Genomic DNA, 14,933 nt, shown 5'->3' with positions numbered 1-14,933 from the left:
AAAGTTGTTACGAAAAGTTTTGGAATTTCATTGCCACACAGATAAGGAAGTAAGCTAGACTTCATAAGAGAGTTGATATCTTTCATGAGAAATATTTTTATCTCACTCTGTTTTTCAGACAACCTAAGAAGTAATGCGGTACATTTTTAAAAGAGAAAGCCTGCTATTGAAGGTCCAGCTCATTTATAATGGATTTCTATTCAACTATCATTACTCCTCCTTTATTGTTATTCAAATCTAGGATGTACTTTGGACCCCAATGCAATTTTGTTTTTCATCTTATAAGCATGTACTTCATGTATTGTGCACAATAGAGCTGAATGCTATGACAAATCAAAACCCCTTCAGGGGACTACTTCAGACCATTCCAAATAAGTGTGTATTATTTAAGTAATTATTTTAGTGCTAACAGAAGAAACATGAATTATTCTGCTGACGACTCAATTCTCTACAGCCTCCAATCCATCATCTGAATTGCTGCTATGTGTTTCTCTGGCTCATCGTGAAGGAGAATTCACCAATTTATCCACAGTCTGCCCATTTTCATTTGGGAGCTTTCTGTCCAAATTAGTACAGTTCTGGCAGCTCACCAGTTTTATTACTTTGGGGCTCATCACAAAAATAAGTTAATATTTCTGTTAAGTATATCAGGCAGATTGTAGAATTGTCAAGCCCATTACTCCCCTAAATCAAAAATCTCCCCCTCCACCTTTGGCAATGGCCTTCCACAGAGTTTTCAAGTAATTGCCTCAGTACTATGTTCAATTGTTAAATATTTTCATTTTCCAGGTAAGTCTTAGAACACAGAACATAGAACAGTACAGCACAGAACAGGCCCTTCATCCCACAATGTTGTGCCGACCACTGATCCTCATGTATGCACCCTCAAATTTCTGTGACCATATGCATGTCCCGTAGTCTCTTAAATGTCCCCAATGACCCTGCCTCCACAACTGCTGCTGGCAACGCATTCCATGCTCTCACAACTCTCTGTGTAAAGAGAGTTCTTCTGAACTTCCAGATTCTGAAGTATTTGGAATATTTGTTTCATAAGTCTGTATACATTTTTAAAGTATTGAGGTACACAGTTTGAAACCACTCTAAGCATTGGTATATTCACCTTTCAACTGTTTGTTGCAGTTATTGTGGCAGCCTTTGTGGCAGCCTCTCTCTTCCTGTTTCTCTCAGTGTTTCAAAGAAAGCCCCTGTTGATATATCAAATTGAAGAAATATCTGTTCACTGAGAACTCAGTGGTATCTAAAATGTTGCCACTGCTGAGGATGCAAGGGATCAATTAAACAACATGTTCTTCGACTTAAACGTAATACCTCAAGGACTCTAGACATTTTTTAAAACTGCATTTTCTTAGTCATCCTTTTTCTGTTTGATGTCACTTTTTATTATTTTCCTTCAGGTTATAAGTTAGTATTATTCTAACTCCTTTAAATAAAAAAAAACCTTGTAATTGGGTCTTTAATTTTGTCTAGTACCATATTTTAATTGAAGTATAATAAAGTTGCATGTTAAAAATAATTAAAAACCTTTATTGAGGCCAATCCAGGGGTTAAAAGAGAGGAACTGATTCACCACTACCTTTCTAGTTATAATACCAAGCAAATCCAGAAGTCTTGCGTATTCTTTCATTGTTAAAACCCTTATAAATAGGCACATCCCTCTTAATCACAGCTTGCACAATCCCTTCTTTATTATTGGAGTGTCTCAAATAAGTAACATTGCTTTTCATACTTTGTCTCTTAGGTCTTGGATTCAGTATTGCTGGAGGAATTGGGAATCAGCACATTCCAGGAGATAACAGTATCTATATTACTAAAATCATTGAAGGAGGTGCAGCCCAGAAAGATGGTAGACTGCAGACAGGAGATCGGCTGCTTGCAGTAAGCACTGTTTTATATTCATGTAGTCATATATGTTTAATGACCTTTCTGTTCTTGAATGTGAAACTAATCTGTATTGTAACAGCAAATTGCACATGAACAAAACAAGTTTAAAGAAAGGCCCAGCACTGAAATTCATATTTATTTGCAACAAACTACTTGAAGTAATTGAGAGGTTGGATTGGGCACTGTGATTGATGCTGTGCATTTGGACTTAAAAAGGCAATTTGCGAGAAGCACTACATAGTACTCAAAGCTCACGGACTAAAAAGGTAGTGATTGTGTGAACATGACATTTGCTAAGAGAATTAAAGCAGGAAATCATGATGAGAATTTGTTTCTTTTTCAATTTGGAGGAAACTGAACAGCAGTGTATCACGGAGGTTGGTATTACAACCAGTGTTGTTTTTGACATACATTAGTGAGCTTGTTCAGGGCACAATTTCAAGATTTGTAGATAGCACAAAACTCTGAAGTGAGGGTGGTAATAAAAGCGCAGCATGGTGGCACAGCAGGAAGCACTGTTGCCTCAAAGCGCCAGGAACCTGGGTTCGATTCCACCTTTGAGTGACTCTCTGTGTGGAGTTTGCATTTTCTCCCAATGTCTGCATGTGTTTCTGCTGGGTGGTGCGGTGTCCTCCCACAGTCCAAAGATGTGCAAGTTAGGTGGATTGGCCATGCTGAATTACCGGTGGTGTCCAGGGATGTGTAGGTTAGGTGTGTTGGCCATAGGAGGTGCAGGGTTACTGGGATAGGTAGAGGAATGGGTCTGGGTGGAATGCTTTTTGAAGGGATGGTGTACAATAACTGGGCCGATGGCCTATTTCGACACTGTAGGGATTCTATTCTTGATGAGGATAGAGAATAGTGAAATAGGAAGGCATATGTCACATTAGATTTATGTAGAGAAGTGCACAGTACTACATTTTAGGAGGAAGAATGAAAGAGGCATCATTAACTAAATTGATTAATTAAATTTAAACTGATTTGGCTTGGGGATGGAGCACAGAGTAGCTATAAAGTCAACATCAATGTCCAATCAGATATAGAAAAAATGTTAGGACAGTCCAGTAGACTGAGAAGACATGAGCAGGATAAGACACATGGAAGGTCTAGAAAGCCACATTGTATCTATTTCAATACAACAAGCTTGACTGGTAAAGCAATGAACTTAAAACATTGATCAGCGTGTGGACATTGACATTGCTGCAATCACTGAGACACGGTAGAAGGAAGGACATGACTGGCAGCTGAACATTCCAAGGTACAGAAATTTCCGGCATGATAGTGGGGGACGTAAGAGAAGCAGGGGTATTGCTATATTGATAAAGGAACCATCACTGCAATAACGAGGGAGGACATTGTAGAAGGGTGTCCAAAAGAAGCCATTTGAGTACAGTTTCGAAATAAAAAAGGGATGATTACCTTGCTGGAATTGTACTGCAGGTCTCCCAACAGTCAGAGGAACATAGAGGTGCAGATACATAGGCAAATCACAGAAGATGTGAGTGAAACAGGGTTTATAGTTTTAGGAGACTTCAATTTGGCTAACATTAACTGGGATCGCCTTGGTGTGAAAGGATCAGATGATATGGAATTTTCAAATTGCATCTAGGAGAGCTTTTTGTTAGAGTACATAAATAATCCTAATAGAGATGAGGCAGTGCTAGACCTAATCCTCGGGAATAAAGCTGGTTAAGTAGTTGAAGTTTCAGTGACCAAGCATTTTGGGGATAGTGACCATGACTCTGTAAGTTTCAGAGCTCTTATAGAAAGAGATAAGGATACTTCAGAAGTTAAGTGTCTAACGTGGGGGAAGGCTGATTTCAATGTTGCCGGGGATCTGCCAAACATAGACTAGGAGCAGCTACTTGCAGTTAAGTTTATATTTGAAAAGTTGAAGACTTTTAAAAGTAGTACAGTGAGAATTCAGGGCCAGTATGTTCCTCTCAGAGTGAAGGGCAAGTACAGCAAGTCCAGGGAATTCTGGATATCAAGATATATTAAGAATTTGACAAAGAAAAAGCAAAAGAAAACAATGCATGGCACAGCACATTAAAAATAGGGGAGGACATTCAAATGTACAGAGAATGTTGAAGGTTACTTAAAATGGAAATTCGGAGGGCAAAGAGGGTCCATGAAACTTCTTTGGCAGATGGGATCAAAATTAACCCAAAGGCTTTTACATGTATTAAGAGAAAGAAGATTACCGTGGAAAGAATTTATTAGAGACCAATCAGGCAACCAGTCATGGAGCTAGTGAACATGGGTGAGGTCTTAAATGAATGCTTCCCTTCTGTATTCACATAGGAGAACAACATTGTTATTGAGGATTTCAGTTGGGATGGTGAGGTTTTAGAACATGTTAACATTATACAAGAAAGTTCCTTTGTTCAAGAAGGGCAGCAGAGGAAGGCTAGGTAATTACAGGCCTGTTAATCCAACATCATCAGGTGGGAAATTATTGGAAAAACTTCTGAAGGACAGGATTAATCATTACTTGGAGAGGCAGGAATTGATCAAGGGTAGTCAGGACAAATTTGTTAGAGGGCTATTGTATCTGACTGATTTAGTAAAGGTTTTTGTAAAGTTGATTAAATATATTGATGACAGTAGTGCAGTTGATGTGATTTAATGGACTTGAGTAAAGCCATTGACAAAATCCCACATGGAAGGCTGGTCCCAAAGGTAACAGCCAACGGAATCCAAGCCAAGTTTGCAGACTGGATCCATAATGGGCTTACAAATAGGAAGCGCAGTATGATAGTGGAGAGTTATTTTTGGAATTGGACGTTTGTGACCAGTGGCATACCACAGGGTTCAGTGCTAGGACCCTTGATGTTTGTTACATACATAGAGTCATAGAGATGTACAGCATGGAAACAGAGCCTTCGGTCCAACCCATCCATGCCGACCAGATATCCCAACCCAATCTAGTCTCACCTGCCAGCACCTGGCCCATATCCCTCCAAGCCCTTCCTATTCATATACCCATTCAAATGCCTCTTAAATGTTGCAATTGTCCCAGCTTCCACCACATCCTCTGGCAGCTCATTCCATACACGTACCACCCTCTGCGTGAAAAAGTTGCCCCTTAGGTCTCTTCTATATCTTTCCCCTCTCACCCTAAACCTATGCCCTCTAGTTCTGGACTCCCTGACCCCAGCGAAAAGACTTTGCCTATTTATCCTATCCATGCCCCTCATAATTTTGTAAACCTCTATAAGGTCACCCCTCAGCCTCTGACGCTCCAGGGAAAACAGCCCCAGCCTGTTCAGCCTCTCCCTGTAGCTCAGATCCTCCAACCCTGGCAACATCCTTGTAAATCTTTTCTGAACCCTTTCAAGTTTCACAACATCTTTCCAATAGGAAGGAGACCAGAATTGCATGCAATATTCCAACAGTGGCCTAACCAATGTCCTGTACAGCCGCAACATGACCTCCCAACTCCTGTACTCAATACTCTGACCAATAACAGAAAGCATACCAAACGCCTTCTTCACTCTCCTATATACCTGCGACTCCACTTTCAAGGAGCTATGAACCTGCACTCCAAGGTCTCTTTGTACATAAACAACTTGAATGTGAGAGTAAAAGGTTTAATTAATAAGACTGAAGATGACATGAAAATCGTGGCTTTTATTGACAGTGATGAAGATGGTCTCAGGCTACAGTATGATATTGATCAGCTGGTAAATTGGGCAAAGCAATTGCAGATCGACTTTTAACTTGATAAGTGCGAGGTGATGCATTCTGGGAGATTTAATACGACAGTGATATACAGAATGAATGATGGGACCCTAAGGAGTAGTGAGGAACAAAGGGACCTTGGTCTATAGGTCTGTAGATCCCCGAAGATATCAGCACAGATACACACGATGGTGAAGATGGCATACGAGATGCTTGCCTTCATTAGCCAGGGCATAGAATTCCTTTTAACAAGGAAATCCTGTTACAACTTTATAAAACATTGGTTAGGGCACAGATGGTATATTATGCGCAGTTCTGTTTGCCACTCTATTGGAAGGACATGATTGCACTGGACAGGGTGCAGTGGAGATTCACCAGGATATTGACTGAGATGAAAAGCCTCAGTTATGAGTGGAAATTGGATAGGCTGGGTTTGTTTTCCTTGGAGCAAAAGAGGCTGAGGGGGCATTTGACTGAGGAATATAAAATATAAGAGGCATTAACATTGTACATGGTAAGAATCTCTTCCTCATGACAGATGTGTGTGTCTAAGACCATAGGGCATATTTTTAAGGTAAGGAACAAATGGTTTAGAAGAGATCTGAGAATTGTTTTCACCCAGAGGATGATAGATATGTGAAATGTGCTGTCTGAGAGGATGGTGGAGGCAGGTACTCTCATAACATTTAAGAAGCATCTGGATGAGTACTTGAAATGCCAGGGAATAATAAGGTATGAATGAAGTGCAGGTAAATAGAATTAGTGTAGTTTGGTGTTTGTTGGATGGCATAGACATTGTGTGCTGAAGAGTCTGTTTCTATGCTGTGTGACTCGATGACTCTATAATTCTAAATTATGCAATTATAATGTGGTTGCAAAATGAGTGAGCCCTAAATGTTTACATAAGCACACCTTTGATGCCATTAAAACAAATTTATCAGACTTTATTTTAGTCTCAATAATAGAAGCATAAAGTTCAAAAGTAAGGAAGCTATGTAAAATGTTGATAAATCAATGGTTATGTCATAGTTGGAACTTTCTGCCCATTTCTGGTGACCACAATTTGGAAAAGTATCAAACATTTGAAGAGAGTGTGGATGATACTTATTGCAGTGTTATCAGGGAAATAGAACCTCAGTTATATGGAGAAACTGTAGGAGAGACTGTAGGAGAAAAAATTGAGAGAAAACATGATGAGGTTTGGTTAGTTGTTTGGGTCATTTTCTCACTAGCAGGAGAATCAATAACCAGAAGATACAGATTTAGCCAATTAGTAAAAGGACCAAAGAGAAGATTAGAATTTAATTTATACGCAATTTATTATGAGCTGGAATGCATTGCTTGAAAGGTTGGTGCAAATAGATTCAGTGGTAACTTTTAAAAGGGAATTGGATAAATATTTGAAAAGGTCAGGAAAGTTTGAACTGTGAAGAAGGAGCAGGAGCATCTTTTAAATAGCTTGCCCAGATATGATCAGAAAAAAAGCCTTCTGTGCTTCATGATCTTGGATGTTAAAATGAGAGTGTATGACTTAGAACACTGTAGAGGTGCTTTTATGGAAGGTGTAAATATGAAAGACTTGCTCTTTGTGCTGGACAGGTCAATAACATCAGTCTGCAGGAGGTGCGGCATGAAGAAGCTGTGGCTGCTCTCAAGAATACTTCAGATATGGTTTATTTGAAAGTTGCTAAGCCTGGTGGCAGTCACCTCAATGACATATATGCCCCTCCTGATTATGCAAGCAGTAAGTGAACAATGTTATCTTACTCAGAGACATTATTTTTGTGTGTGGTGATTGTGCAATAGTTCAAATGGGTTAATGTAATCCTCATTTTGAAACAGGGAGATTATGACTCACCTAAGCAATTTCTGCAGCTTGTCCCTCCTCAGGGAATTACACACGTTGTTCTCACGTATCTCTGATGCACTTTTCATGCTATTATCCTCCCCATCTTGAGATACTTCTGCCTGGCTTGAATCATGTTGTAGATCTGGCCAACTCTCTGGCTTGACATAGTCCAGAGTATGTCATTATTTCTGTGATGACTCTGAAATTTCAGTAATTCTTGTTATTTTTCAGAGGTGGGTGCAGAGGAGGACAGGGGTGGGTTAGGGGTTGGGATGCTTTTCCCTGAAAGACAATAGTGAGATTATTTCCAGAGATCATGGGAGTAAGTCCATTTCTAAGTTTTCAAAAAGAACATTTTAATGTCCCAATATATTCTAGCACTGGGTATCTTTAAAAATTCTCGCTAGCGTGTTATGTTTAGATTTGAGCAGTTGCTAATTGCGTTTCTCATTCATCAACAACTAATTGCATTTATCATTTATGCATTATTTATCTATACTAATTTATCATTCTAATGCAGCATTTTCTGCCCTGACTGATAATCATGTGAATTCCGGTATGAGTTACATGGGTGGTGTTGAGAATAAACCAACATATCCACTGCCGGCAATCACTTCAGGACGATACTCTCCAGTCCCTCGGCATGTGATGGGAGATGAAGACTTCACAAGGTTAGTTTCTACTGTTACATTGCAATAGAATGCTGGGCTGTCACCTTAGGGTGAAAAGATTTTATGTGTTGACTATAAATATTTCTTAGGACACGGATGTGGGATGCTCTGACTATTTTGTAGTTTTCGTGATTGAAGGGAGATCATGTGTGATCAAAATACTACAGTTTGTCATCTGAAGAAATGAGGAACTTGAACAAGGGAAACTAAGTGAAAACAATGGAGTTAGATTTCAGCTTTGGATGTGGTGCATCACACAAAAGCTTTAGGGTGTAGGTTTGCTCGCTGAGCTGTAGGTTTGATATCCAGATGTTTCATTACCTGGCTAGGTAACATCATCAGTGGCGACTCCAAGTGAAGCTGTTGTCTCCTGCTTTCTATTTATATCTTTCTCCTGGATGGGGTTCCTGGGGTTTGTGGTGATGTCATTTCCTGTTTGTTTTCTGAGTGGTTGATAGATGGCATCCAGGTCTATGTGTTTGATTATGGCGTTGTGGTTGGAGTGCCAGGCCTCTAGGAATTCTCTGGCATGTCTTTGCTTAGCCTGCCCCAGGATAGATGTGTTGTCCCAGTCAAAATGGTGGTTTTTTCATCCGTGTGTAGGGCTACGAGGGAGAGAGGCCGGGCACTCCAACCACAATGCCATAAACAAACACATAGATCTAGATGCCATCTATCAACCACTCAGAAAACGAACAGGAAATGACATCACCACAAACCCCAGGAACCCCATCCAGGAGAAAGATATAAATGGAAAGCAGGAGACAACAGCTTCGCTTCACTTGGAGGTCGCCACTGATGATGATACCTAGCCAGGTAATGAAATGTCTGGATATCAAACCTACAGCTCAGCGAGCAAACCTACACCCTAAACCTCAACCTGAGCTACAAACCTTCACAAATCTTGCACACAAAAGCTTGATTGTCAACATTGAAAGACATGGAATGGAGTAATGGTTGAACTAACTCAGCATAGAAAAATGATAAGCAAGTTGTTTCAAAGAACAGTGCTTATGAATTAATGGAAAAAGCTGGTGACTAGCTGACAGGGGACAGCCATGCCACTAATAGAGTGGGAATGATTGGAGGATGAATGCTGTTGTGCTAAGAGATGTAATTAGTTTTGTGTTCCACTGTGTCACTGTCATATGCTCAAGACAGTTCTGCAGCAATCCAAGGAATGCATTGCAGGGTAGATTTCTGAATAGGAAACTCCTATAGGATCCTGCAATGTACCTTTAAATTATACAAGCTCAAATTGTTGCAGATATGATTTGGCTCTGACCTTCCACTGTTGCACTCAAACAATGAGTAGCTTCTATTTGAACTGTAATGGAAGCTGTAACATTAGTCATCAGGGGCTGCATCAGTTGGCTTCACAATTATGCTGACGGAGTTAGCCAGCATATTTACCTTAGAAGGAATGGCCTTCAAGTTCTGCACAAAATCATGTGCAAAGTTAAAATTGGACTTGAATAATGAAGTTAATGCGTTATAACCACATTTGTTGATGACACAAAAATAGGTAGAAAGGCAAGTGGTGAGGATGGCACAAAGTGTCTGCATAGGGATAGAGACAGTATAAATGAACTATATGGACTATAATATAGGAAAATGTGAAGTTATGCACTTTGGTGGGAAGAATAGAAGAGTTGAATATTATTTAAACAGAGAAAGACTGCAGAGGGCTGTAGCACATAGCCGTTTGTAAGTCCTCCTGCATAAATCACAGAAAAATAGCATACAGGTTCAGCAGGTAACAGGGATGGGAAGTGGACTATTCACCTTTATTTCAAAGAAATGAAGTATAAAACTGGAAAGGTCTTTCTAAAACTATTCAAGGCATGAGTTAAGCAATACCTAGAATATTGTGCACTATTTTGGTTCCCTTATCTAATGAAGGGCAAACTAGAATTGGATACAGTGCAGAGAAGGATCTCTAAACTGATACCAAGAATGGAGAGATTTTCTTAAGAGGAGAGGTTGTGTCGGTTCGGTCTGTACTCATTGGAATTTGTAAGAATGAAAGGTGAGCTTATTGAAACATGCAAGACTCTTGAGATTGGCAGGATATATATGGAGTGGTTGTTTAGCCTTGTGGAAAAGTCCGAGACTAGAGAACGTAATCTCAGACTAATGGATCACCCAGTTAGGACAGAAATTAGAAGAATTTATTTCTCACAGAGGGTAATGAATCTGTGGGATTCTTTACCTTAGAGGACTGTAGAGGTTGTGTTGTTAAGTATATTCATCACTAAGACAGACTTTTTTTTATCAGTAAGGGAATCAAGAGTGTTGGGGAAAAGGCAGGAAAGTGGAATTGATGATTATCAGGTTAGCCATAATCTCATTGAATGGCAGAGCAAACTCAGTGGACAGAGATAGTCCTCCATGCTCCTTCACAGTGACCATGACAATACACTGAGTATTTCATTGTGAGTACACTTCAGTCTTTTACAGTCAGCTGCTTCATTAATTTCATCATTTGAGTCATCCGCAGCAAAATCCATGTGATCTCACTCTCTGCCAAATTGGAATCTATACTGCACTGTTCCTCTGGCCTGGCTTCAGGGCACTTTTTCCTAGTGTTTCATCGTGTGCAGATTGTATTTATAAAGCCATAGTAAAGTACACAGGGCAGTTATAACTCTAAACCCTAAGTCTGAGAGTGTGAAAGCAAATGACAGTGTTTTTTCCCTTCTGTTTTTTGCTCGAACACTACTGCCTAACAAGGTCTTGCGTATCAGAAAGGACAAACGCACAAGGGTACAGTTGCTAGGAGTTGACAGAGATAAAGCTTAGACCACATGCAGCTTGTAAATCAAAGAGACTGTCAGTGATTTGCAAAACCTATGGTGAAATTAGTATGTTATTTGTAACAGTTCTTCTTTAAATCCACATCACATGCCATTCCATCCTTCCTATGTCAAACCTATGCCAAATCATGCCAAAGTACTCATTCCTCTTACATCATTCCCTCTTACCTTTTATCCTATTCCTTCTTCCTGGGCCATCAACAACCTCTATTTCACATTTCGTTTGCAGCTCCCCACCCCTTCCCATTCCTACACTGTTGATTCTTTCTCCAAAATTCCTCCATGAAATCCAGCCCATGCTTTTTTAAACATCCTATTCCTTTCTATCCCCTTCCCTCTCATGTAGTCCAGTCTTCCATCCCTTCTTCCCTGCAATTCCCTATTCCCCATACTCTGCTCAATACTTTTCCTCCCATGTCTTCCCACCCATGCTACAACGAGTAACTGAGGCCAGTGAGCTGGAGCACTGGAGGCCAGTAACCAAGGCTGTGGACCTGAAGCCAGGTAACCAAGGATGACAAGCAACGAAAGGTGGGGTTGAGTAATAAAAAAAATCTATGCAGACAGATCAAAACTTTTATTTTGATAGATTGTAGGATAAAGGGGAAATGGCTGAATGAGCATAATGTCAGCTCCAATGATTTCTGCTGTGCTGCAGAGCATGGTCTTAGGCTTAGTCACCACAGTGTTGAACACTATTTCTTCCATCAGAGTGAAAATTTGCATCATGTTTGTACCTCACCAGTTAGCCCTGTTACCAGTGAATGTGTAACATCTTGCCTGCTTTAGAAATAGGGAAAGATGTCACTGAGTGAGTCACAATGTGCTTGGATGATGTGCCTGTCATGATTGAATAGTTGGCAATGTGTAAATGCTGTGAGATTAGGGTGTGTGATTTGTAGTGATGCCAAGTATAGATGGGTGAGGTGAACTTATGAATGCAGAATATTAGTCATTGTTGATTTTAAAAAGTTGGTAGATGTGTGAAGAGTTAGTGGCAAATTGAGTAGTGTGTGAGGCTAGTGGTGCCATCAGTGAAATATGGGTTTTTAAGATGCATTTACTGATTTTGGCCAGTCATGTTGTCATTGTATTTCTTATAGCACTGCATCCAGGCACGTGGATCACTGCAACAATGGCCACAATGAATATCAGTTCCCAGCATCTATCACTGTTCTGGTACCTTGTGTATGAAGGCCTTTTCTCCTTCTTCAAACATCTTGGACAAAAGCTTCCAGTGCTTCAGAGAATCTTGAAGCTTGCTCTCTGCTGTACTGTGCCATTCTTCTATCTTTTCCAAGCCAAATACACTTTAAAAATGATTTTCAGCACCTGCTTCAGTCAATCGATGTCCTGTCCATGACATGAAGGCTTATAGTGCAGATCAGTTCATGCTAGCCTTTCATAGTTTCTGTTACTTTCTTAGGCATGTGTGCTGTCAACATTGTTCTTAATCAGCTGCTCCCTATACTCAGATAAATGAGCAGGCAATACAAAGTTTACATTTTTACACATCAGAATCCCTGCATTTATTTTTAATCATTGTTGAAATGTTTAACATGCTTCCTGAGGTCTACAGCCTCCATTTACACATCTACTGGAGACAGTTAAAATCAACATCTGTATCTCTGCTAGTATATTTCTCTATTCTGATTTCTCTCTTACCTCTCTGTGTTGTGCGGAGTATGTCTACCTTTCTGGACCAGTGTATTTGTTATTTTAATGACTGTGCTGTAAGATTGGATTGAGTCTGCCTGTAGGTGGAGTGATTGATTTTGCAGCAACCAATTGTATTGCAAAAATTAAAATCAAGGAATTCAGGGTGTGGATTGAAAACCGTAGCTATCATGGCTCAAGACTTTCAGTATCGAGGGGCTGAGTGAGTACTGGAATATTCTATGCATAGTCTTGAGAATAAGGATAAATTACACGGTGCTTGGAAATATAGTAAATATTCTCCACCTTTATTATCAGAGAATGTTAATTTGCACCTTTATCAAAGTACTTCCTGGTTATTTAGCAGGCTGCAAGTCCTTTTATTTTGGGCGTATGCTGTATAGAAAGCAGCAAAGCGCAGAGCCTACATGTCAATCATTTCAATGTAGCACAACTTTCTCACAGGCCCTGCCTGTCAGGCATTTAAATCCTACACAACTGTACTGTGTAACATTTAAATTCTAATATTAAAGTGTTAGCACTGAAATAGAGGGAGGGCAATTATAAGTTGAAACTTGTTGATTTAATCCTGTATAACTTGAAAGTCCACATTTGCAGTATCTTGTGGAATTTCAGGCAACCAACCTTGAAGATCATATTGATGCATTGTAGAATTTTAGAAGCATGATCAGTGACTACAGCAAAAGTCATAAGTTGTGAAAAGGGACTATTGGAATTCCCAGTAATGTAGCACTGATTTTAAGGTAACTTTTTCAAGGCCTTGCACCATTGTTGGGGCCTTGGGCACAGCCTGAAAACGTTAGAATATTGCTGCCTGGCTAGCTGTGCTTTGCTGTTCAGTTTTATGAATACTATGGTGTTTTTTAATGCATGTTTTCCAACATTCACTGCCTGTATGTTAAATATGTTTTAATGTGGCCAATGTCCTGACATGGGACTCAAATTCAAGCTTTTAACTCTGAAGCAAAAGTGTTATTACTAAACCAGGTTAACATATGATTGCTTGATTGCTTTGAGAGGCAGAGAGAGTCATTACATGAGAGAGAGAGAGAGAAAGAGAAAACAATTTCTCATTCAGCACCATTAATGGAAACTACATAGTATTGTACCAATTCAAAAGTGCATCAGTGATGTCAGCATTTTGGGATTTAATGCCTGCATTTAGAGTGCTCCATAAGGAGGAAATGTTCTAAGTTTTTAAAAATGTATTTTACTTCAAGGAACTCCAAACACTGGTGTCAATGCTAGGATAATCTGGGGTAATAATTTATGGAGGAATTGTACTAAAACAATAGAATTATCTATGATTGGATGTTGTGGTTTTTGTTCTTGTAGTTTTAAATAGCAGTTCCAATCTTGCTAATGTGCTGTGCCATTTAACCAATCCCACTTCTCTTAGCAACCACAACTTCAGGTTTGATTTCAAACTGGTTAGAAAAGCTAGATAGCATGTTGGCCTTTATGTCTTCACACTGGTCAGGAACAATTTGGCAACTGTTCCATCTCCTTTAGGCAATAGAAATGGTAATTGAGTATAATGTCTGATGATTGCCCAAATTTTCTGAAAATTTAATAGATCCTGGATTGGGGGGAGGTGGTAAGTGCATGAGGCAGTGAAGTGTTTTGGATTGTTTTCTGTTATTGTGCATCATAGAACAGACATGATAGAAAGATGCCACTTGGCCTGACTGGGACATTGTGGTGTTTATTAACTAGATTTTCTTCCGGCCAGACAGTTGTTATTCCAGAATTGATTGGATGTGCACATGGGGACCCTGCAGAATTCCTATTGTGGCATACTGCAAAGGAATTGTTCAGGAAATTGAATTTTGTACTGGACCGTTCCTCTATGGCTGGAAAGTCTCAATTGAAAGCAAAGACTTTGGAGAGTTATGACAAAATTAAATAAATTAGTTACTCAAGCAAAATTAAACTGTTAAATACATAGTCAAACTCCTCAATAGCTATTTAACAGACCCTGCACTTCCCTCACACACTCACAACTAAACCTCTCATAGACTCCTTATGTCCCCAAACTCTGAACTAACACCCTCTCCCCAGGGACTGGTCCCACGTATCTCTTTGAGAAGCCAATACAGACTTGACAGGCCTTCCCTGCGCCAGCACCACACACCTCTCCTGTTTGGTGCAGTTGGAGCTGATCCCTCACATCTCAGGTTGCAGCAGCTGACAGTTGTGAAAAAGGGATGTGGTTCACCTCCTTTGACAGTTCTGCATTACAGAAAAATTGTCAGTTTAGAAATCTGGCTCTGCGTTTAAGAGGGAGCATAAGCAGTCCTCCTTTCGTTAAAAATAAGGGTCAAAGTGGCAGTC

At 39.8% G+C, this 14,933-nt stretch overlaps 1 protein-coding gene across 11 annotated transcripts in view; it reads left to right on the top strand.

Moving 5' to 3' along the window:
• dlg3 (discs, large homolog 3 (Drosophila)) overlaps positions 1–14,933 on the top strand; it is a 534,760-nt gene that overhangs the window by 321,118 nt on the left and 198,709 nt on the right. For 10 of the 11 annotated variants that reach the window (XM_072595179.1, XM_072595178.1, XM_072595175.1 and 7 more), the window contains 3 exons: positions 1,760–1,896; positions 7,186–7,330; positions 7,956–8,106. In XM_072595179.1, the coding sequence (XP_072451280.1) occupies positions 1,760–1,896; positions 7,186–7,330; positions 7,956–8,106 (433 nt within the window). Of the gene's footprint in view, positions 1–1,759; positions 1,897–7,185; positions 7,331–7,955; positions 8,107–12,758; positions 12,802–14,933 lie in introns of those variants that run through there. The other variant, XM_072595185.1, reaches the window with a different exon arrangement.

The sequence above is a fragment of the Chiloscyllium punctatum genome, chromosome 25 (genome assembly GCF_047496795.1).
Source record: "Chiloscyllium punctatum isolate Juve2018m chromosome 25, sChiPun1.3, whole genome shotgun sequence".
NCBI lineage: Eukaryota > Metazoa > Chordata > Chondrichthyes > Orectolobiformes > Hemiscylliidae > Chiloscyllium > Chiloscyllium punctatum.
This window is presented reverse-complemented; position numbering and strand designations above follow the sequence as displayed.